Below are 26,672 nucleotides of genomic sequence, written 5' to 3'. Positions count from 1 at the left end.
AAGCAAGATAATCTTTATTTTTAGCTCATGCTGGAAAAAAGTAAGCATAATTGTAAAAAGAAAAAGTCTCATGTAAGGTTACTTTCATAAGAGTGTATATTGTTGACATCTACTTTTCTATTATTCTGTTTAACTAACAAGTTTCACAAGATCACTTTTAACTGAACACCTGAAATAAGGAACCTAAAAGGAACTGAACAAAATATACACTGTAAAATATTTTGGCAGTGTTAACAGTTCTGATTTTCAGCTCTTCTTTATCATATAGAATAAAATTACCACTTATTTCTATCTCTGACTATAAACTACTTAAGCAACAAAGATGTTAGAATCTCAGAATTTCTGCAGCTGTTAAAAGTATATACCAGTCAGTTGTATACACCACACATATTTAACAACTATCTAGAGTGTGCTGTGTACAATCACAATAATAACCATAATATTCATATACCATTGAACTTAGAGGTATGTCTACTTCTTGCATAGCAATTGTAATAATAATTATTTAACTAACTGATTGATGAATATAAGAAAAGGAGCTACTGAAATTACAAACATGAAAAAGTTATAATACAGCAAGGACACAGTGGAACAGAAATCTAAGACACAAGACAAACAGATATATTTGATACTGTTTCAATATTATAAATATGCAAAACAGTTTTTATGGGAATAAAATAGATAAAGCCAAAGAAGAACTTTTCAGGCTTATAGAATAAATAAATAATCCCATGACAGAAGTATTTCTTTTTGATATGATTTCTAGTCTCTCTTTAAACTACTTTTCTTATCTGATTTTCCAATATTATAATAACTCAGATAAGTAAGCAAGGCTTTCATATATTGTAATAACACAAATAAGAAAGAAATTTGGTTATCAAAGCGATCCAATTATATTCAAAGTAGGTAACCTGTTATAATTTATGGAGTATTCACACAGGGTAAAGAATGATATATATATATACATATATCCATACTATGGTTTCAATTTAGTTTTCTAATAAGAGCCCTAACACTTACCACCTATGTATAAACCCTAGGCTAAGTTAAATAAGACTAGTTGTACTTTAGTCATAGCATTTTTGTGAAAATTATAAAAATATGCATATAGAAACTTAACAAGGTACTTGACATAGTAGATGCTCAATAAATGGCAACTTTTCCTTCTGCTTGTAGCCTTTACTAGCTTATACATTATATAGTTAACTTATTATGTTTATTGTTAAATATAATAATTATCAATCTTACTTCATTGAAAGGTTAAGTTTCACAGGGCAAGATATTTTTTCTTCACTGTTGTATCTCAAGCACCTAAAAAAATGCCTGACATAAAAATAAGGGCTTCGCAGGTGGCACTAGTGGTAAAGAATCTACCTGTCATTGTGGAAGATTCAAGAGACACAGGTTTGATCCCTGAGTCGGGGAGATCCCCTGGAGTAGGAGATGGCACTCCAATCCAGTATTCTTGCCTGGAGAATCCCATGGACAGAGGAGCCTCGTGGGCTATGGACCATAGGGTGCAAAGAGTTGGACATGACCAAAGTGACTTGGGGTGGATGGATGGAGAGCATTTTTAAATGTCTTCACATGGTAGCAAGGATTTTCAACTGAGAGAGGCCATCACTTAGGTGTGTTATGTTTATTATCCAGAAGTGAGTAAAAAAGAGAACTCCTGAGCTACATCTAACTTCATGAGAAATAAATACATATGTATGTATACTGTATAATTGACAGGTGTGAAAAATCTGCATTAGCTGACTCGATAGAAATTAGAATAAGTCAGTGTTTCCTTTCCTTTTGATTAGAATTTTTCAGAGTAGGTACATTATACCATAATGCCCTCATCATTCAATTAATCAACAAGCATTTTTTGCCAAACACCATTCAAGGAGCTGGGAACACTTTAATAAGTAAGACAGAAGAGACAGTCTCAGAAACTTATATTTAAGTGGAAGGAGACAGGTAACGTAGGCATAAACAAACAAAAAAGATAACCACAGATTCTGATTCAAGTTTTATAAGACTCTAGGCTAGAGACAGCAAGACAGAGAGGAGCTAAGAGGATGCTTTAGATAGGTGTTTACGGAACAGCATTATCTCCAAGGAGACAACAGTGAAGCAAATATCTGAAGGATACAAACAACCATGCCAAGAACTAGGGGAAGAACTGAAGGTAGAGACGTCTAGGGTCATTGGTATAAAACCCTAAGAGTAGGATAAAAATTAAGAAACCTCCGGCAGCAAAGAACACAGAATGAGGGGTAGAGTGGTATATGCTCAAACAGGAGAGGTGGGCAGAACTTCTACTGGCCATGATTAACAGCTTAATTTTATTATAAGAACAATGCAAAGCCTTTACAAGATTTTAAGCAGAGAAATAGCATGATTTAAACTGTGTTTTAAAATAACAGTCTGGCTGTTATATGACGAATAGATTGGAAAACAGGGGTATGGTGGCTGAGAGCAAGGATTCTGGAGTCAGGCAAAGCAATTCATATCCGAGCTTTTCCTGAATATATTGGGAATCATGTGAAATATGCATATGTAGTTATAATGGTAAGATTTTTACTATATCATAGCATAACTCTGAAAAGCACTCTCACATAGATAGCTTATTCTATTCTTAGATTTATTTTATTCTAAATTTTTATATGTCCTCCAGCATTATGGGACAGTTTTGTTTCTTTAAGCATGATACATTTCTTTAGTTTTATTATGCTGAGCGTTTTTGTGTGCTTGTGTGTGCGCGCGCATTTAAAATCTTGTGTGTTTAAAATCTAATCAAGCAAGAAGCTCAAACCCAGGGCTCTGTGACAACCTAGAGGGGTGGGATGGGGTGGGAATTGGGAGAGAGGTTCAAGAGGGAGGGGACATAGGTGTACAAATGGCTGATTCATGTTGGTGTATGACAGAAGCAACTATCCTCCAATTAAAAATAAATTAAAAATCTAATCCAAATAATACATTGTTGGCAAAATGTAAATTTAAAAAGTAATGTAAAATAATAATAAACTTACTAAGGTAAAACTTGACACAAGGGATCATACACATAATATTCCAAGCTATAGACTTTGGCAATATTAGCATCTCTCTCTTTAAATCTGACTCTACTTAACTGTAAAATAAGGCCCTTAAAATAGTGCTTATCACAAAATAAGAGCCTGTTAAATATTAGCCGGTAACTTTAATTTTTACAATAGCCTGACATTTATCATCTGCTAGGAAACATAACCAAAACTGATCTCTTTTTAAGATTTTAGTAATCTTAAAAAAACTAACTTCCTAGTTAATGTAAGAATTTTCAACTGAAAGCACCTGTAGATTCTTTCATGCATTCAATCAATACAGTATAAGGGATACAGACGCAAAAGAGAATACAGTAATGTCTTCCAAGACGCAGAATTTAGGGTCTTTCATTTTTGTCATATGAGTATTATCATCATATTTTTGTACAATTTAAAGAGAAACCATGTTGATAGATGATTTATATAAATAAAAATTTATATAAATAAAAATATTAAATAAAAATTTAATTATATCCTAAATATATTTTTATATGTTTATAACAAATGATATTGGGTTATAATATTTACCTCATTTGTATGGTTATCTGCCATTTGGGAATTTTCTTACAAGATTTGGCAAGACAGTACAGGCTGTGGATGAACAAGTTTCTTTGACTCACATGCATGGATCAAGTAGGAAAAATAAAAGGAGAGGGTGGAGGTTAGCTTACACACACACACACACAAAAACCCTCAACAAAACAGAAAACAGTGTGATGTGCCTTTTTGGACACTGGGTGAGTAAAGAAGCTGGCATGCTGCCCTTACATTTCTGCCATGGAGTGCCAAACATGCCAGGCCTGCAGACTCAGCACTGTGCAAGGAATAACATGAAATAGCCACAAGCTCACACTGTCCACAGTAACAAACAAGTAGGATGCAAAACTGAATTATTAAAGCTGTCTGCAGAAAACTGAGAATGAGAAATAGGTCCATGGTTCCTGTTTACTTCTTTAGAACTCCTGAGAACAGAGAAAGGTAAGGAGGCAAGGTTCCAGCAGTCAACTAATCTCACTTGGTTGTTGAGCCAAAATGGAGAGCTGTATCAGATGAGAATGTGCTAGAGAAGAAAGACTGCTTTTCCACTACTCCTTCTAGAAATAAGTGTCAAATTAAAAAACTATATATTTTTATTTTATATTGGAGGAACTCCCATGGACAAAGGAGACTGGCGGGCTAAAATCCATGGGGTCGCAGAAGAGACAGAAACAACTTCGTGACTAAACAATAACCAACTAACAATGCTGTCATAGTCTCAGGCGGGAAGCAAAGGGACTCAGCCATATGTATGTAAGTATTGTTCTCTCCCAAACTCCCCTCCCATCCAGGCTGCCACATAACATTAAGCAGAGTTCCCTGTATTATACAGTAGGACCTTGTTGGTTATCCATTTTAAATACAGTAGTGTACATATGTTGATCCCAAACTCCCTAACTATCCTTTGCCCCCATCCTCCTCCCATTCTGAAACCATAAGTTCTCTAAGTCTGTGAGCCTGTTTCTGTTTTGTAAATAAGTTCATTTCTGTCATTTCTTTTTAGATTCCTTCTATAAAGGCTATCACACAATATTTCTCCTTCTTTGTCTGAATAAGTGTCTAAAATTTAAAGAAGCATGTTGTGTATACTGCTGCTTGAAAATTTAATGCTATCAAAAATTTAATTCCTTTTATAAGGAACATATAAGGAAGAGTATATAATGATTATTTGGAGGAAAATATGTTCTTCTGGGTAGAAGTCACATGAATTGTCACTGCAGCTGGCCTGACTGAAAGTGGTTTCTCCCTCCATGGGCAGGGTGTCACATGTGTGTTTGAGTCAGGAATGGAGACACTAATCCCATTCCCTCTCTTCAGTGTTTATTGCAAAGCATACAGAGAGGCTCCACAGGCTAAGTGTCAGGACTTGATGGGTGAAATCAGCAGAGCACAGTTATGCAAATCAAGTGTGCAACTGACACTGCTTGTGTAATTATCAACGTAATCCTCCTCTATCAACCACCTCCAGGAAGGAAAGGAGGGGTAGAGGGTGGGGAAAGTTCACACTTGGGAGATCACCCAGAAAGTGGGCCAGGTGCCAGGTCTACAATCAGGTGAAAACAGTTTCTTCTCAAGGGAAGTCTGCAGTACAAATTATACTACACTTTATGCACCATCACTACTATGAATGAGCTGCACTAGACTCAATTTCTATAACCAGCAAAATTAAATCCAATATGTCTTATCAGTATACTGGTCATTGGCTTAGAATTTTTTTAAATGGATCTCTTTAGCAAATCTGGTAGAAAAGTCATGGTGATCTGGTTTTAAAATAATGTCAATATGGAAATAACTGATAATGATAATCTTTTGGCCACATACCCAACTTTCAGACATTTAAAATCCTTCTTTAACAAAATAATCAGTCCTATTAATATCTAAAGGTCTATAACCTGTAGCAAATCCATGTTGTAAAAAGCAGTTCATATGTAACAGAAACTTAAAGTAGTTAATTATATACTTGTTTACCTCAAAGAATAAAGTGGGATAATATTCAAGTAAACATTGAAGGATTAGGGGGGAAAATCTATTAGAAAAACAGAGTGGAAGGCAGAGGGGAGACAAAAGGGGAAGATAACTTAAAAAAAAAAATATATATATATATATATATACATATATAAGAAGGAAAGGGTGTATTTCAGGAGACAGTGATTATAAATGCCACACTGCTTTGGAGGACAATCAGTTTATGGAATTCCTGATCAGCCAGGAATTTAAGGAAATGATGTGATAGTACCTTAATAAGGAATGATAGTATATCTGAGGGAATAATCACTCTCATGGCAAATTAACAGATTGTCCCGTATGAGAACACAAAACTACAGCATTTGACATTCACTTGTTTAACAACATGGTCAAAGGTTAGCACTATCTCAAACCCAGCCAGATGCCACTTTTGAACTTTTTCAAGAAACTTGAAGAGAATGAGAAAACTATATATTCTTACCAGCTTCTCTGACAGCATGTAGTTTATACCTTAAAAATGCCTGTTAGTTGGTTTAATATTGTACTAACATTTGAAAAGACCCTGATGCTGGGAAAGATTGAAGGCAGGAGGAGAAGGGGACGACAGAGGATGAGATGGTTGGATGACATCACCGACACAATGGACATGGGTTTGGGTGGACTCCGGGAGTTGGTGATGGACAGGGAGGCCTGGCGTGCTGCGGTTCATGGGGTTGCAAAGAGTCGGACATGACTGAGCGACTGAACTGAACTGAATGTGAATATCCAAATATATTCAAAAGCAGGGAAACAGTCCTTATCTAAAACAACTAAAACTGATGGATGCTATTGTTTTAAGAGATGGATTCTTGTATGTTACATCTGGTCCAGTTGCTTTTTATAGGACAAAATAGCTTTAACCTGACAATCAGATATAAAGAACAAACTTCTTAAGCAAAATTTGTCAAACATTGAATAGATTACAAAACTGTGTTGTGAAAATCAACGTAACTGAGGTGTTTTGGAAATAAAGTAGGCATCTGCACAGAATAATGTAGGCTTTTGATCCTAAGTCTAAAGACTGTGACACTGGATTGAACCCGCATCTCCTGTGTCTCCTGCATTGGCAGGTGGATTCCTAACCACTAGCACTACCTGGGAAGCCCAAATGATCCTAAGTCAAAAGACTGTGACGCTGGAAGCTTCCTCACATAGCTCTTACTCTAGGGTTATATGCTATAGATATATCACATAAACTAACTTTACAAAGTGTTTATTTTTAGGTGATATATTCAAGTAATTATATAATAAATACTGATTTAATTGAAAACTAATTTAATTGAAAGCTAAAATCAGAAAAAAAAATCCTACACTTCTCTGCTTACTCGAGGATATTTTATTTATGTATCTCTGAACAATACTTTAAGGTTACAATAAACAAGGAACAAGAGACAATGAATACGCTTCCTTGGGATATTAGGATTTTTCATTTTCAAATGAAAAGATTCCCTTTTTAGCAATGAATTTTTTTTTTTTTTGGTAAGAATGTAAGTGTAGTATAGGCTTTCCTCGTGGCTCAGTGCTAAAGAATCTACCTGCCAATGCAGGAGACCCGGGTCTGATGCCTGGGTCAGGAAGATCACCTGAAGAAGTAAATGGCAACCCACTCCAGTATTCTTGTCTTAGAAATCCTTTGGACAGAGAAGTCTGGCGGGCTACAGACCATGGGGTCGCAAAACAGTCTGATGTGACTTAGCGACTAAACAACAATAAAGCCCAGTATAATTCCATGGCCAAAACTAAATTTTAGATATGGCATAAAAACATTTGAGACCGTGAAAAACGCATTCTTACTTACTTTTTTCTCTTTACAATTTATACAAAGGAATTTATAAAGCATATATATTACATAAGCTTCCATACATTAAAAACACATACTCTTCTATTACGTTTTAAATATTTAATTTGAGCACTGTATTAATGTACATGAGAAATATACCTGAAGTGCTATTATATTTCCTAATTAGGAAAATATATGCACCTTTCATTCCTCCTTGATTTAAAAAATAAGTATGGTAAGTATTGTTTTGATTAATAGGGATCCAGGGCTTAATTGAAACACTATTTCCCCAGTGTACTGAGTAAATAAAGACAATTAAAAGAAGTAGTACATAATGTATGAAGCACACTAATCAAATTTCTAAGAACAAAAGGACTATAATCACTTGCTAAACTAAAAATCTAATAGACAAAACTAATAAAATAATTTTTTGTAGCAGGAGCACTGATTCTCTGATTTGTCACTAAAAACTGACAGAAATACTACATTATAAACTTATGTAAAGAAAACTAGGCGATTTGTGTGGTAAATCTAAGGTTAGTGGGTAAAGTTTACATTTTGCCAACATACTGCCATAAAATAAAGCAATTCTAGTGAAATACCCAGTATCAAGACCAGTAGAATAGCTCTACACCATAATAAATGAAAATAGTTTTAAAAAACAAAGAAATAAACACTGATGATTGTTGTACAGACAAAACTTAGATTGCATTATTTCACTTTTTTCCCCCTGAACGGACAATATTTTAGAAATGAAATATAGCACTGCCATAACAAATATAAGAAAAGTTCTGATTTCTCCCATTATTATCTTAAGAAGTTGGGAATAAAATCTAGGAGTTTTTAACAGGAATTATCTACTCCTGAGAAAAGATGATCATATCAATCTATTTCCAGAAATAATATTATACTGATTAAAAATTATTGTTAGAAAACAAACTTTTCCATGTTAAATACTGGAAAATACTACCAAAATATTTGTGCTCTTTAAGGAGCCCAGATTTATTAATCATTTATAAAATTGGGCATCCTTTCAAAATTAAAAAACGTTATCAATGACTGTAATCAAAATTTAAAACAAGCAATCAAATCAAGTAATCAGGGCTTTGTACACTTAAGCCCATCTTTCATATCAGTGAGAAAAATTTCATTCAGGTACTAACTGATAAAAGAGAAGGAGGGAAAATTCAACACTGTTTTACACTTCTACTGGTATTCAGCAACACAGAGAGGGCTTTTTCAAAAATATTCTTTAAAAAGAAATGCACTTTATGTGAACAAACTATATCTGGAATTAGAATGCAAAATCAGAAACTCTCTATATCAAGGTTTTCTCTGAGATTTAGGTTAGCAGATTGTTGCAGAGAAGTGATGCTGGTCCTATGCAGGTCATCTGAAAATCTTTTAAGACCTCTTCCATTTTATGCAAACCTATTTTGAAAGTTAAAACAAACAACAGCAAACAAACATAAAGTTTGGTCTCAGTGACTAATGAGCAGCAAAACCCCAGGAGAAAAGATAACGGATTATATAGTATGAGCAGCACAGGGAGATTAAAGATTAAATTCAGTGATGTGACAAAGTCACACAGCTAATTTGCAATGAGCCTGTTCTTAAACCCAGATGTCTTGACTTTTTGACTTCCAGATAGCATTCAATTCATCACTTGGAGTTAATTTTATAGAGTTCAGCAGTGAGTGAATGAGTGAAAGTTATTCAGTTGCATCCAACTCTTTGCGACCCCATGGACTGTACAGTCCATGGAATTCTCCAGCCCAGAATACTAGAGTGGGTAGCCTTTCCCTTATCCAGGGGATCTTCCCAACCCAGAGATCGAACCCAGGTCTCCCGCACGGCAGGCGAATTCTTTACCAGCTGAGCCACAAGGGAAGCCCAGAGTTCAGCAAGACAGAGGATAACATAAACATATGGGGCTGTATCATTTATGCCATAGCATGGAGGACAGATTTGGGAGTTTGCCTGCCTTGGTTTGAAGCCAGGCTCTGCCTGTGTGACTTCTCTGTGCCTCAGTCTCCTCACCTGTAAACTAGGAACAATATTAACGAGAAGCTTTTCTGCCTCTCCAATGCTTTGAAAAACGCTGAAATGCTGGTGCTCACAGGCTGCTCTTTGGGATGCCCACATAGACGCTTCTGGTGGTTGAACTGGATACTTACACCGAGTCCGTTATGATTCCATCCAAATTTATTTATGCCAGCTGTACCTATTACTATAATTAAATAAATTAACCAAATACACATATTCTAATAAAGTAAGTACAGAAACAAAGTTATTTCTATAAAAGCTAATTTTACCACTCTGGAAAGATTCAATAAAAATGAGTTGAAAATAATGCTGATAAATTGGAGGAAGGCAAAGGAAATCTTAAAAATTAGTGACAAAAATCTGATAAATTTAATAGAAGTCTGATTGTTTCACAAGGTCTTCAAGTTTTTAAAGAAACTAAAGATGGAATTAGAGATGATGTGTTATGAGTGTGGTTTAAGTCAGATAAACTACATGGAATTTCTAAACCAAATTTCTCACTGAAAGGAAAGGACTTGGCCTTTTTATTGAAAGCTTCCCATATTGCTAGATTTACTGTTTTTAACTGATAAACTACCTGGTTTTGCTCTGTCAGGTAAAAGATTTAATTAAACAAATAATCCATAGGATGTGCCTTGTACAACGCTATAGAGAGTTTAAGAAATTCCAGACATGACCTGTCATAACCTAACTATTAGGATTATACAATCAAAGTCAAAACACTGCCTTGTGCCTCTAGAGCAGTGGTCCCCAACCTTTTTGCACCAGAGACTGGTTTTATGGAAGACACTTTTTTCTACAAACTGGGGGTGGGGTATGGTTTCAGGATGATTCAAGCATGTTAACACTTGTTGTGCAATTTATTTCTATTATTATTAAGATCATCAGGCATTAGATCATGGAGGTTGGGAACCCTGTCTCTAGAGTATGCAAGAAAATTCCAAATAGAAACTTTCAGCTTGCATGGGACCTTATAGGGCTTTAAAAAAAAGAGGAAGAAAGAAAAGAGCTAACATTTATTGAATGTATACTATATTAGATGTATCCATCCTAAAGGAAAATTAGTCCTGAATATTCATTGAAAGGACTAATGCTGAAGCCAAAACTGCAATACCTTGGCCACCTGAAGTGAAGAACTGACTCATTTGGAAAGACCCTGATGCTGGGAATGATTGAAGGCAGGAGGAGAAGAGGACGACAGAGGATGAGATGGTTGGCTGGCATCACCATATCAATGAACATGAATTTGAGTAAGCTCCGGGAGTTGGTGATGGACAGGGAAGCCTGGCATACTGCAGTCCATGGGGTCGGAAAGAGTCGGACACGACTGAGCGACTGAACTGACACTGATACTATACCCCAGATATTTTTCCAAAGTGTTTTCTCATATTTCTCCACGACATATAAAATGTCATAGAAATATGTAAGTGCACATCAAAACCAACCTCATTATTAACCAATCTACTGGAAGGAAAATGTTCTAACCTAAAACAAAGGAAACAAAGATGCAATATAAATACCCTAGGACACAACAGCTAACTAAAGAAAATAAAACAATGAGCACTCATTACCCAAAGTAAGGGTTGGTATGGAGGAGGAGAAAGCAAGTTACACTGTACTAATAATATTATTCATAAAAAACTGAAATTCAAATTAAAATCATTACATTACACTTAATACTCTATACTAGTAAGTTTAAGCACTCCTCCCTTTCCTAATTTCAGTGACCTCTTCCAGGTGGCGCAGTTGGTAAACAATCTGCCTGTTAAGGAAGGAGAGACAATACATGTGGGTTCGATCCCTGTATTGTGGATACATCTCCTTCCCAACAGGAGATGTCAGGAAGATCTCCTGGAGGAGGAAATGGCAAGCCACTCCAGTATTCTTGCCTGTAAAGTTCTATAGACAGAGGAGCCTGGCAGGATGCAGTCCATGGAGTCACAAAGAGTCGGACAAGACAGAGTGCAAACACACACACACACACCCCCCACACACTTTAGACATGGGATTGCTAATGGCTTCCTAATACTGCAGCCTTAGAGTATTTCAACTGTTCCTTGTTGGTTTCTTTTATGCCTACTCATTCTCCTGTAAATTTTAGTGGTTTGTCAATGTCTCCTGCATTTTCTCTGTTTGAGTGTCTCATTGCTTTCCTATCAAGGCCCTGATGCTAGTTATTGGAAGCAAGAGTGGCCCAAGGCCTCAGACAGTCCACAAGGCATTTTGACATTGAGTTTCTCATGCTTGAAGAGAACAGGAGGGCCACCTAACAGGAAGTTAGTGAAATCCAAGTAATTCTATGCATGTGCTGGCAACTTGATTACTCAGATTATCACTGATGGTATCACAGAACGAAGTGCAGATGAAAGGAAGACTTTTGGAGCTGTGGTCTTCATTTGCTAAAAGGACAGCAGAGGTGTCTGTGTGAAGACTATAGTGTTATATGGCTACTTCTGTTAGCCCAGAGGATTATATGAAGGAGAAAGAACAAATTGAAGGTCCTGAATGTTCAAGTTCGAATGGAGGTGAAACAGTAAAATTCTCTGTTATCTTTAAAACACTCCTTATTTACTTAAGGCTCAGGTAAATAAGGCTGAAGATAAACTCCAGAATTTGATTTGAAGGGTGATGGGATTGCCGTACTGAATACAATGGGCAAACCCAATACCATTAGGTCTTTTTCTAAATCTATTTTTAATAACTTTACTTATTTTCAAATTTACTGTCTGTGCTGGATTTTCATTGCTCTTCTCTAGTTGTGGCAAGCGGGGCTACTCTCTAGCTCCAGTGCATGGGCTTCTCCTTGTGGTGGCTTCGCTTGTTGCTGAGCACTGGCTCTGGGGCATGTGGGCTCAGCAGTTGTGGCACACAGGCTTAGTTGCTCCATGGCACGTGAGATCTTCCCAGACCAGGGATCAAACTGGTGACTCCTGCACTGGCAGGCAGATTCCTCACCACTGGACCCCCAGACAGGCCCACCGTTAGTTCTTGATAATGGGGTAATGATGGGGAAAGAGTGAAACACGTGTTGATACCAGGTGATGAAATACTAAGGCTCAGAATGTTGAACTCCTAAAACCCTACAGAACCTGACTTGCCAGAAGACACATTTGTCTTCACCCCTTCCTATTCCATTCAAGGAAACTGACACTCACATAAATCAGCATTCTCATATAGTAAGAGGACTTCCAATTGGTTCAGAGAATGGCAGTTCTTTTCAGAACTCATTTCTATTACCATTCACAATCCCCAGGCTCATAACAAGTTAGATCCTAATATAGCCAAAGTCAAGGGATATCTAGGAGGCGACAACCTTATACACTGAAATAACTGCAAATCTTTACCAATTTTTATCAGTAATAGTCCAGTTAGCATATAAGGGAATGGATTGATTCTAAGGATTTCAAATCAAGAAGGTGAACTACAATGTTAGATCAGGCCAATTTATCTATAAGAACATTCATCTGGGATTTAGTATTTTATTGTCTTGAGCAGGTGGGAGTGACTGGTTAATTGAACCTTTGATTCAATGATAGCTTACACAGTAAAAATGTTGAAATGGCAGAATGTTCTTGGCATAGCAAAGTAAAATTCCAAAATCTCAAGAAAGTAAGAATATTGGAAAGGATCTATTATAAATAACAATACCCCACAAGAGCCAGTGGGACACTTCCTTCACCAAAGAATTACACTGGTGAGGAAACAACCAGCATGCTTGAGAAGCTTCCTGGTAACTGTCTTCTCTAGGTTGGAGAGAACAATTATAAATGTTGCAAACAGATCTGAGCTTCTTAATTTAAAGGTATCTATTGTGATCTTCTGAGATGGCAGAAGCTATGTGGTAGAAATTAATTTCAGGAAGGTGAGGTTACCTTAACAAGCCACAGGGTTGGGGTGAAAATCAATGTGTTTTGTGCCACAGGGTTCTATGGAAATGGCTAATGGGTTTCAGATTCCCCAAGAATGAAAAAGACACTTAGAATACCAAGCTGCTAGCTGTCTTACATGGGCAGAAACACGCTAGGTCTTGTGGGCAAAAATCCAACTTCAGTCACCATAGTGGGATTCATGATCTCTTATCCACTGCCTAGGCCTAAGTATATTCACATATCCAGAGTTACATAATTTTAGGTGGAGACAGAGTCCATGAAACCTGGCCATAGCTGTATGCTATGAATTTTCCTCATTGCCATTTCAGAACCACCTGTGGCCATTTATGACAGTGACTGTGGACTGGGAGAAGGATAATAACAAATCCTTCCACAGGTTATAAGGCAGTTGTATTATATTAGCTCTGAATTGCCATTAATCCCTGGAAACCAAAATATGACTGTGGCCCACCAGTCCCATAAGTGGGAGCTTACGGAGGCCAAGATATATATGGAGACTTCACCTGAGCCCATCTTACAGTACCATAGGAATAAGTGCACTCAGTAATGGAAAGAATCCTTACATCGGTTCCCTGACCCAGGGTAGGAGGGCTATTATAAAAAGACAAGAACAGTGCTGTCTAATGCAAAATGAATCACATATATAATTTAAAATTTTCTAATAGCCATATTTTTAAAAGGTGGAATTAATTTTCATAATATATTTAATAAATACTATTTCAACATATGGTATTAACCATATGTGTGTGCTCAGCCTCTTAGTCATATTGGACTCTCTGTGACATTATGGACTGTAGCCCACCAGGCTCCTCTGTCCAGGGGATTTTCCTGGCAAGAATACTGGACAGGGGTTGCCATTTCCTCCTCCAGGGGATCCTTCCAACCCAGGAATTGAACCGTGTCTCCTGTATTGCAGGCGGATTCTTTACCACTGGGCCACAGGAAAGCCATGTGTATAGGCGCTTAATAGCCACAGATGGCCATTGGCTACCAAACTGGAGACCACAGCCCTAGAACTGCCACTTCTTCCACGACAGTAAACTAAAACTGAAAGATGCTGGGGTGGTCATTCCTACTACAAACCCATTTAAACTGTTTGTCAGGCTAATGCAAGACCTAGATGGTTCCATGGATGAGTGAAGATTTAGTTACACTAGAATGGCAAATACAGAAGCAGTTTTAGCTATAGTATCTTTGTTGGAGCATATTAATATAGCCCCTGACACCATGTATGGAACTACCAGCTTAATTTCTTTTAAAAGTAATTCCTTATCAATAAAGATAATCAGAAGCAGTTTGCCTTTACAATGCAGGGACAACATACTTTCACCATCTTACCCTAAGGCTAGGTCAACTCTCCTCTCTTTGCCATAATATAGGGCAAAGAAATCTTGTTCATCTTGACATCTCACATAACATCTACCTAGGGCATTACCTTCATGGTATTATACTAATTGGATTTGGTGAGCAGGAAGTAGTAAACACTAAAATGTCTCATTAAGATATATGCCAGAGGATAGGAGGTGATCTCTATGAAAAGTTTAGACACCTGCAGCACTGGTGAAATTTTAGGGGCCCAGCAATGCAGGCATGTGGAAACAGAGCCTCTACAGTAAATGATAAGTTTCTGTACCTTGTACCTTTCATCATGAAGGAGGAGGCAGAAAATGTGGTGCCCCCTCTTTGAATTTCAGAAACAAGATATACCATGTTTGGGTATTCCGCTCTGATGCACATATTCGATAATCCACAAGGCTGTCAACCTTGAGAGCGGACTGGGGCAAGAAAGGTATATACTGGGACTGCAGTATACCTCTGCTGCAATGAAAGCTGCCATGTAGACCTCTGGCTCTAGGATCCAGCAATGCCACGGTTTTTGGAAATGCATGTGTCAAGCAAAGATGGTGTGTGATGTAATTGCTGCTGCAGGATCGGAGTGTAGATCCCCAATGGAGGAAATATATGTGATCGTCTCAATAATGATCTGCCATTTGAAAAGTGCCTCCTAATTTGCTATTAGACTCTTGCTAAGACTGAGTATTAGGACATGAAACTCCAAATGACTGTATGGCTCTAACTATACAAAATGAACTATGTGTTAATCTGATTCAATATACAAAATAAGGTGTGCACAAGAGCATTTCATTATTAAATGAAATGGACCACACAGGTCTGGGAAGCCCAAGAATATAATTCATGAGCAAGTAGCTCACGTGTCTCTGATACCTGCCACTACTGCTTCACAATCTCTCACAATCAGGCCTCATGGGATCTTCTCAATGACCAATTAACATAGGATAAAACTGCATGAACCAACCTGTGAATGGACTGCATGGCATTTGGTACTAGCTGCAACTATTGTACTAGAGGCCCAATGAAGAGGGCTCCCTCTAAATCCTAGTGGTGAAAAGATAACCCCCCCAGCTGTGCAGTTTGCATGTAAGGAAAGATAGATGAGGAAATGATAGATGGCATGGCCATATGGTTAAGCACTTGGAAAAACAAGACTGGAAGACTGGAGATAGAAGGTTTAGGGCAGAGTTATGCATATATGCCTCTCAGAACTGGTACAAAGTGTGACAATATGGTATCTTACATGAATTCCCTCCAGAAGGCATCCATTGTGGAGGAGGCTCTGAGTAGTCTGGAAAAGATTATGTGATGGGTGACTCAAAACAATCAGATAATCTATACGATGGCTATCAGATTCTTTACCTAGCTACCCTAGTGCCTGCTTAAGTGGCCCACATACAAAGTGGAAAGAGGGGCAATGATGGAAACTCTACACACTTCGACAACATAGATTTCCCCCACTCTGTGACTAATTTAACTACCACAACTGCTGATCCACCAACTTCCAATGCCAGGACCCTGATATGGCACTGTTCTCCAAGAGGATCAACCGTTGATTAGTGACTGGCGGATTACAATGAACTTCTTTCCACCTGAAGGAGGGAGAAATTTATTCTCATAGGAATTGATACATATTCAGGATATAGATTTACCCACCCCCCCTTCCTTTGGTGCTTTTGTATGTTCCTCCTCACCTGGATGTAACAGAATGCCTTTAACAACCACTATAGTATTACTTAAAATATTGACTTTAAGCAGGAAATTCTTTTCAAGGCAAAGGAAATATAGCAATGGCCCCAAACCATTTCCACATTTCACTAGCCATGTCTCATGCCACATTATCCAGAATCATTTGGCCAAATGGAGTATACTGGCCCACAAGTGGCATGGTTTATGTATGGCTGCTAGCTAGGAGAAGTTTGAGTATGTTCTACAGGACATGATAAATGCCTAAAGTCATCTATCACCCCCATTGCCACAGAGCATAAGTTTGATTACAAAGAGGTAGTAGTGGCCACAATACATCAAATAACCCATTTAAAGGGTTTTTGCTTCCTGTGCTGAAACCTTGGGATTGCTGGTTTTGGAGATCTCAATGCCCAAAAGTTTCCACCAGGGATCAGAGTTCTGTTACTATTTTATTGAAAGCTGAGACTACTCTCTGCCTATATGGGACATTTCAAGCTGCTGAATTAACAGAAAGAGAAGTAGGCTGTTGGCTGGTAAATTTTCCAGATTACCAAAATGATTTGGGGTTGTTGCTATACGATATGGGCAAGGACAACTAAGTTAGAAGCTCAGCAGATTTACTGGGACATCTCTAACAAAAACTTGTCCAGTAATTCTGGTTACTGAAAAGCTATAGTAATCCAAGGAAGAAAAGGTCCCCAAATAATCATAACGTTTAGGAATTAGGCTGTGGATCACCCATCAAGGAACCTTGGACAGCCCAGGTTCTAAAAAGAGGGTGAAAGTAAGGGGAAGATGGAATCAGCAGTGGATGAAGAAAGGTATAACGGTCAACTTGACCTTTCTGATCAGTTAGAGAAGCATGGACTTTGGCAGCTATGTTTTATGCTTCATCTATTATGAACAGCATTGGTGACGGCTAGTATTTCAAATTCAAAGTATGTCTGAGCTGATATCACACCTTAATGAAGCAGTAGGTAGCTGACACCAATTTGTCCCTTTCATCTCTCTGTTAAACTCCCCTTTAATTTGAGCATATCTATTTATATATCTGCAAAAGCCATAACTTAGTATACCAAATTGCAAAATCATAATGGCAATTATAGACTTATATCTTTTTTTTGAACCTCAAAGTAGCCAAGTATTTATTTATAAAATTTACAGTTTCATAGAGAATACCCTAGCTGTGAAGTGGTTAGGGCTCCATATTTTCACTGTAGGGTCACAGGTTTGATCCCTGGTAAAGGAACTAAGATCTTGCAAGCCATACAGAACAGCCAAAAATAAAAAATTACAGTTTCTTAGTAACAGCTTTGCTCTATGAACATAAACTTTATAATTATATTGAACCACATAAATTATGGTGTCTGGCCATGCCAAAGCCAATGTAAGGGGCTTACTTCTGAGCACCATCCTTCCCTCCCCACTCCACTAGACATCAAATAGGAGACCCTAGATGAGCCATGCCTAATATGTGTAAAGAAACTGAGTGTAGCTGCCCAGCTCAGTCTAATACAAAAACCAAGGTGTCTTGACTTCTTAGACACTACCCACAGGGATAAACCTCTTAAAAGAGCAAAAAAGAAATCAAGAAAACAGAAATTGAGATGAAGGTTAAATGCCTTCTGGAGGTGTCACCAGACAATGAACCTTCTAGAAGCAATCTAGCAATCACCAGGTAGAGTAAATGTATACATCAAACCATGATACTTAAAACAACACAATTTTGTAAATTTTGTAAAGAGTGAAATACATGCTTACAGCTATATTTTTGCCTCAACTTCATTCCCATGGAAAGCTATGTTTTGTATTAATATAATCCTTGGTTAACTGACTAATACTTTAATAAGCCAGAGCTCATGGCCAGCTAAAGGAAATAACTGTCAGGTCTTAAAAGTATCTTTCAGTAAAGAATACTTCTTATAATAAAACAATACCACTTTAATATATAATTTTCACAGCAAAATTTCTAAATAAAATATAATGTGTCATGGTTGGAAACTGCCTTAAGTCAGGGAAGAGTATAAAGCATATACTTAAAGTATTTTAATATTTCATCAATTTTATTTTTTAATCAAGTTGATGTCTAGAATAGTTTTACATATTTCACATTCATGTTAAAAAACTGGGTAAATTAAGGATTACCAGGAAAAATGTAAAGAAAGATAATACAAGCATTACCTCACAACCCACAATACTCTGTCAATTTGTCAATGTAGATGAAAATATCACTTTCATGATATCTTCATATTAAAATTAAATTTTAATATGTCATTATGAACAGAAGGAGCATATAAAACTGACTTGAGAGTATTCTATATTAATTTTCCACCTTTAACTTCTTGGTTATGGTAATTCATGCTAAAAGTCAAATGAAATTCATTCAGATTTCTAATCATTCTTTTGCTTTTATGTACTATATTCTGGCATTTAAAAAAACCAAACAGTCTAGATTTTTCTAATGATGATTTATGAAGCAGAGAAAAGTTTTAGAGAGCATCCAATGACTATAGTTTGAAAATTAAAGAAACAAGGAGAGTTAAAATGAAATATAAAATACCCTCACAGCCAATTTTCTAATGAACATAATATTTTCAAGTTTAAAATAGTTATATTTGACAACCCTTGAAGTCCCAGCCCAGGTACTCTATCAGTCAAAAAAATCACAGCTTTCCTCTCCTCTATGCTAACATCAACATGTAACTATATTTTTTTACTGGGTTTTCCATTATTCTGGATTTACCACAATTACTTCATTAATAACTATAAAATTTAAAAATTATAGAAAATTTATGTAACAGCTGTTTTCATCACTGTCTTAAAACTTTTCAGTTGACAGTACTCCTTTCTGCCAAGTCTATAAATCTAAAAAAGAAGGGCCAAATGCATCCTGCAAAATCTGTCAGTTATTCAATGTATAAAAAAGAAATCATCTACTTCATTCTCAGCTATGTACCAAAGCTATAAGTTACTTTGAATTATTCTATAGCACACTTCTGAATTCCCACATTCTAGTTTTCTTCTTAAAGAGCTGGCGGCACTTACCGGAGTGGGTCCTGAGGTGTCCTGTGAGGGCGTCCCTTCTTCTACAGGCATAGCTACAGAAAGGACATTTGAACGGCTTCTCTCCAGAGTGTAACTTTATGTGTCTCAGAAGGTTGCCCTTCTGAGTAAAAGAAGCTCCACACTGGTTACAATGAAAGGGACGTTCACCTGCAGAAGGGTAAAGAGGTGGGGAAGATCAAGTAGGTTATGTGCCAGTGACTAATTGGATCTACAATGTTAACCAGAGCCAGTTTTCTGTGCTGAGAATGTCCATCTCTCTCCTATGTCCTCTAAACCTTTATCTTCCTCGAATTTGCTTTGCTAATACCAAAGTCCCAAACTTTAGGTCAAGTGCCATTTCCTTTCTTCATATAAATTTTACAAGATTCTTGTCACTGACTGGAAAGAACAACAATCAGAACACTGGCCACTGGTTGAACAACTAGGCGCCATCAATTAACTGGTTACAGGGTTTTTTACATACAGTATTTCAAACCACAGGATGGCATTACTAATTTTGCATTAATAATTCAATTTACAAATAAACAAATGGAAGTTCAAATATCAAAGCATCTGATTATAGTCACAGATAACAAGTACTGGAGCTGATCATGACTCTTGGTCAATCTGACTGCAAAATCTTGCTCTCTTTATTGTACCATGTTATTATCTCTCAAAAAAAAAAAAATGACAGAAACTTTGAGCTGAAAAGGACCTATAGTCTAACTCTCTAGCTGATCATTTTCTTATCAGGGGGCCAAAGAGATTCAATGAATGAACTGGGTTACAAAGCTCATTACCACAAAAATCTCAAAATAGAGCTTAGGTCTATCGATTTACCCAGTCACTAACAATAAAACCTGTGGCGAAATTTCCTGATACAATCAGAGAAAATCCAAAGAAAATTATTCGTCCAGATATTTCCCGTACATATATTCTCTTTTTCTTGTGAAAATAATTTATTTGATGGGAACATTTTCTACTATTACTGATATTGCTCTAAAATTGTTTAAGCCAGAATTATTGGTTGTCTGTCAACCGATAGCCATCAACTGACTGTCAACAGAGTCATCAAAGGTAAAAACAGGTAGTTTGGTGAGGGTGTGAAACTGGCAGGTAGGACCAAACTAATAACATCACCAAACCTTCATGAACTACTCCCTTTAAATATGTCTATCTTAGGATAGACATAAAATCATAAATATATAAATAACACAAATATGTTAAAACTCAACACTAGAATAAGAATTAAATTAAAAAACAATTCCCTTTTGGTTGAACTAGACCATGTCTGTACTTGAGGTTAGATAATGACTATAATTTTAATAGTTCTCAAAAAACTTTACACTGAATTGTCAAGTTTCTTATCCCTAGCTGAAACATTCATAATAACCGTGAATAATGAAACTACAATATATTTGGGGGAGGACTTTCAAATAATACAAACTCAATGATTCTTTTTATTAAAGAAAGCTAGGAGGGATAAATAAAATAAACTATGGTCACCTTCTAGCAGTTCCCACTGCATTCTATCATATAGATTATAAAGCCTAAAGAAAAACTGACAGATCAGATGTATCTTAAATTCTGTAATTCTTGCTCATTCTGGAATGTAATGAGATATATTAAAAAAAAAAAAAAGTAACCTGTGTGTGTGTGGGTAGCAAAATTTTAGGTTTTTTCTTTGGACATCTTATGATGTAAGTTTAAAAAAAGTCCCTATATTGATGGTTGAAAAAGAATTATCCACAATGTTAAAGTTATCTTAAATTTTATCTAGTTTAATTTCTTTGATTCATTTGGTAAAACTGAAAAATTAGCACTAAATGCAGGTTAAAATGGAGACATTTAACCTAAAACCTTTCATATGATATCTTATAAAATAATTAAAGTTTAAACATAAATCTAATTTTGGTAAATTGTTTTTTAAATTTTATACACACAGACATACACACATATAAAACTTAATTCTTTGACTTTTTTCAATGGAATAACAGCCTAAAGGTTTTTAAAATCAGAATATTCTACTCCCCACTCATGTCATGGAATTAGTAATAAGAAGGAAAGAGGATTCTATTATTGAGATTAACTTTTTAGAGAGTAAAAAAATAGCAAATGCAAATTACATATTTTAATAAATATATTTGATTTAACTTTTGAAATCTAAGGTTTCCCAGGCAATAACAAATTAGTACTCAATAACTTTAAAACAAATTAATATTTTGAACAAAAATACCTGAAATCATATTTGCCTTGGGAACATACTCCTGGTAGAATACTAAATTTGATTTTATTTAAGCCTCCTACAATCTTTGAGTTGAAATATTTTAAAATCCCTAATTTAGGTTACTGAATTCATCATTCAAAATAATGCTAATCTGAAAAATAACAGTAAGGATCACTTTTTAAAAATAACTGTTAATTCACTTAATTATGAGACTAATGACAAGGTAATTTAGTTGTTACATTTACAAAATACTCCAGATATCCTCAAATATTTTTAATAAGAATTATTTCTGTATTTATATGATCATCTTAAAGGGGTAGGAGAAATGTCTAATTATAGCCAGAAACATTGCCCTGTTGCTGAGTAAGTCTTAGTGAGCAGGCGTTTGCTAATTCTGTTCCCATGGCCATGGGAAGGGAAGAAAGAGGCATGAGGAAGGTAATGGTCATGAGCCCATTTTTGGTAAGAGGAAAGAGACTATGGCAATAATGCACTTTGATTTCAAGCAAATGAAGCTTTGAGAAATAATGATTCTCCTGGCTTACATCTTATGTGTAAAATTATCTGATAATTAACTGAAAGGTTCAATTGACTAACTGTATTGTCTGTGTAACTTGAAACAATACATCTCAGTTATTTTTTAATAATTTGATTTTCTTTTAATACATACACTGAATCAGTTGGTCCTTTTCAAGTTGGTTTAAATATATATTAAACATTACATATTGTCTAAAATATATATATTAATCACATTCTTCACAAGTAAACAAAAACAACTTTCAGGAGAAATTTACAAACTTACTAAACACATCATTAACACTATAGAGTAAATTCAATTCAAAAACATTAGGTAGGCTATTGTATCTGTGATAATCTTCCGATGGGTGGGCACCGAAGTCTGGATTAAGAACTCTGGATTCAGGAGAACAATTAAGATGTAGTCATGTAGCCACATCGTTGTTCATTTCCATCCTAAATCTGTTTCTTTTTTTAAAATCAATCTACTCATCTAGTCAAGGGCCATTTTTATTCATTGAATGAAGTTATCTACTATTCTTATAATGGAATAAATTATATTTCAATATTTTATGTATTTTCATAAACACATTTCTAGATCTGAGTTTATTCAATTGAAATGCAAATATACATGCATCAGTTTACTTTGGTGAATCAAAGGCAGAGGGTATGCCTGTGTTGGCTGGAACCACCACCTACAAATACGAAAAATCCCAACTATGTGTAGTGAGGGCCTTGGAGTAAGAGAATGGTTCCACAAAGCTGCAATGGACAAAATATGGTGTTGAAAACTTAAGTTACAAAGATGAGAGTACTCTACCTCAAAGAGAGGCAAAATTAAGAATATTCTATATTTATATGGTTTGTATCAATTTGTGTTCATGCATGAATTGATTTACTACCCCTACTTCTTTTCTTCTCACTTCAATTCCCAGTGAAGAGTGCCTGGAGTATCCGATGACAATATTACCTGATTACCTACTAAAGTAGCAATACCAAAGAGGTAACACCAAGCCATTAATAAGGCACTGGAATTGACACTTTAGTAGAGCATGAAAGAGGAAGAAAAAGAAGTGAATTAGAGCTGATACTCCATGTCATTTGAATAAACTGGGTGATTGTGTATTTTTTCCACTATCACTTTTATATTAGACATTCTGTGAGCTAAAAACACAGAAGCCTATGTTTCTCAAAGGGATTTAAGGATTGAAGACAGTGTCTTTTATACTAGCAAGCTATAAATAGTTGGTGAAAGGGGGAAGTTGTAAAATGAAGATAGTTCATCAAATTAAGGAGGAAACATTTGCTTAATGTCTATATTTCAACTTCATTTTTTGCCAATCTAAAGAAACACAAATAGACTTTCTATTCTCACAGTGCTAAAATGGAATTGAAAATGTCATGACCCACTAAGACATAAACTGGGTCATCAGAAATACACATAAAAATGGCTCATTTAAAGACACATCACAATTTCATGGTTAACAATGTGTGGCAGGTAGCCCAAGCACCTCCATGAATTGTTAGTAACTTTTAACAAAAAACCACCCAGATCTGAGAAAAGTGTAAAAATTTCCCAATACTCTAATAAATATTTATTAATATTAAAAATTCATAGAGTCCTAAGAATATTTTTTAAAAGTCTGTTTAGTCTATTTTCCTTGTCTTTACCAGCTGAGTGAATCCTATATTCCCAGGACTCATGGAAATCTATGTAACTATTTAGAAATAGTTTCCTGGTGGCTCGGATGGTAAAGCGTCTGCCTACAATAAAGGAGACCCGGGTTCAATCCCTGGGTCAGGCAGATCTCCTGGAGAAGGAAATGGCAACCCACTCCAGTATTCTTGCCTGGAAAATCCCACAGACAGAGGAGTCTGGTAGGCTATGGTCCATGGGGTCGCACAGAGTCGGACACGACTAAAGCAACTTAGCACCAGCAGCAGCAGCAGCAACTCTACTTTATGGCAAATATTGAGTGGACAGTACAGTAGGTGGGTAATTATTTCTGCATATAAACCAAAAATCCTGCTGAAAGTCACTGTAGATACACTGAAACATCAGTTAACCTAAATTTTCAAGAGTACACTCATTTTTTTAATGTTCTTAACTCAGACCAAAAAAGGTTTATTAAAAATGTTACAAAAATTTTTTAAATATATTTTTCAGCCTTAAAATGAATACTATTTGCAATTCAACTGTAAAGTCATTCTACTAATTTTATTTAGTTTCTACTTTGCTAGGTGTGAGACGGAGACATCCCAAAGTGTGTTATCTCCCTCAATATAATCTCTCTGAGATGACGGGTATATCATAACTTTATGGATCTCTTCTTTTAGAACTGCAGTTAGAATAACTTCATGAGCATAGAAACAAAGTAGACTCATATTTTAGAGTCTTTTTCTTTTCTTCTTACTGAACATCATACTTAGCTTGATCTTTTAATTTTCTCCATGAGACATTTCCAACAATTAAAAGAAAAATCATCTTTACTAGTAATACAAATATTACTATAAATTCTAAAAAATATTTTTAAAATATGATGCTATTTAAAAAGGAAACTCAAAACAAAAAGTAAAAATGTAACTGACTGTATGATTGGATAAGAGTGTAGGCCCTGAAGTTGATGATTTCAATTAAGGTAACAGTGATTCTAATGTGTAGTTTTTCACGATAATGAAACTATCAGCCTTAGAGTACTGATATACGAAGCACAGAATATTTGAACAAAACCACTTTGGACATCAGGAAACACTGAGTCTAGCCTCAAAATGCTCTTAACTACATAAGGGATGATGGATAAGTCACTTAACTGTTTTGGGCTTCATTTTCTTCATGAGTAAATGAGAAGTTTGGACTAAGAAGACGTCAATGTTTCCAGGCTCTCTCGTGTTTTAAGCATCTACTTACTAAACTGATTACTTAGAAGTGTTTTAAATCAATGTCTTTACTATGATTTATCCCTCTTCCAAAAGAGCATCATATTTTTAAATTCTGAGGGTATGACTTATTACTATTTTGCTCTATAATACCTCTCTGAATTGTAGTTAAAGCTATCATTACCTTTAAATCAAATTTCATATGAATTTGAAACTTTTTAAGAGTCAACGATCCACCTACCTTATCACAGTATCATTTCTTGCGTTTACATCAAAAAGAACTTAAATCTTTTACCAAAGGATTTAAAGAGATTTAAATAAGGCCTTGAGTCTCACTGAGTTGGTTTTTCACGTTACTCAGATGTCTAAAAGTATATTAATCTGAGGTCCTTTTCCTCACCTCATTCTATGATTACACATTTCTACCACCCATTGTTAACATTCTACTCTATGTTATCTCCTTGCAGGAGTTATAGTTAAAAATTACAGGAAAAGGGTGACATCCTGGAACCGGGGAAAATAAGTATCTGCCTCCTACACAGATCCATGGAAGGCAAAGACTGATTGAAAATTGTATTTCAAGAAGTTAATTAGATAAGGTGAAAATGATCCACTGTTATATAAATGCATGAGGACCACATTATAGGATAAACGTTTAGCTAGCAAATTCTATTCTCTGCCCATGGGTATGGTAAAATATGTATAGGAGTACAAAAAGATCAAGTTACACAATGAAATTCTCCTATACCTTTTGAACCCTCATCATATTATTGCTATATTAAGAACTGTGGAAACTGAATCCCAAACTTCTTTTTGAAATGCTATTCAGATCTGAAGGCTGGAAGTCAAGACCCAGGCTACTTGCTGCTTTTCAGCAATCCAATACTAGCAGAATTCTGAAAAAGGAGTTTCACCATTGCCACCCCTGAATAAAAAGGAAAGAGAATAGATGTCAGGTAATATCAACATCAGATGTCACAGGCAGTCATCAGGTTATTCTTTCAGCTGCTTACCAGTGTGACTCCTTTTATGTACCATAAGCACATTGGGCCCAATGCAAACCATGCCACAGACGTCACATTTCAGTTTACCATTCGGAAGCCGGATTCCTCCCTCGCCTTGAAGCTCCTGGACTTTCCTGTTGTCTGCCACCTCGCTGCTTTCAATTAGGGGTTCTTCTAGGCTGCTACCCTCATCATGGCCCCTGATCTCATCTTCGCGGCTCAGGGGTTTCCTGTCACACTCTTCATCACTCTGCATTTCTAGCTTTACTGAATTTGCTGTAATTTAAAGAAGAAAGGAAGACACTTTGAGTGCATGTTATGTGTTGTCACCTACCTCTCTTTCCCACACATTGCCATTCTATTAACATGGCTGGAAATGCTGGAGGATACAGCATATTCTCTACAGAATAAAGTCCATCCCTCATGCAACATTAGACGTGCTTTGCTCCAAGGTATTCCAGTGAAGCTTCAGTATGAAAGTGACGATGACCTAGGGAAGCTCAAGGTAAACAGAATGATGCTTGATTTTTACACACGTGTTTTTCTTTAATTCAGGGATACACTTTTTAAGCAAGTCCTTAAACAACTGGTATTGTTAGACTTTTGAGTTTGTCACTAAGGTGACTGAGATAGGATTAT

The 26,672-nt window shown here is 36.1% G+C and overlaps 1 protein-coding gene across 12 annotated transcripts in view; it reads right to left on the bottom strand.

Moving 5' to 3' along the window:
- Positions 1-26,672, bottom strand: part of IKZF2 (IKAROS family zinc finger 2) — a 174,415-nt gene that overhangs the window by 39,414 nt on the left and 108,329 nt on the right. For 11 of the 12 annotated variants that reach the window (XM_043910148.1, XM_043910149.1, XM_043910147.1 and 8 more), the window contains 2 exons: positions 26,043-26,309; positions 19,410-19,577 (listed from right to left, as the gene is read on the bottom strand). In XM_043910148.1, the coding sequence (XP_043766083.1) occupies positions 19,410-19,577; positions 26,043-26,309 (435 nt within the window). The remainder of the gene's footprint in view (positions 1-19,409; positions 19,578-26,042; positions 26,310-26,672) is intronic. The other variant, XM_043910152.1, reaches the window with a different exon arrangement.

This window comes from Cervus elaphus, chromosome 8 (assembly GCF_910594005.1).
Source record: "Cervus elaphus chromosome 8, mCerEla1.1, whole genome shotgun sequence".
Lineage (NCBI taxonomy): Eukaryota > Metazoa > Chordata > Mammalia > Artiodactyla > Cervidae > Cervus > Cervus elaphus.
The sequence above is the reverse complement of the archived record's forward strand: the minus strand, read 5'-3'. Positions and strand labels throughout refer to the sequence as shown.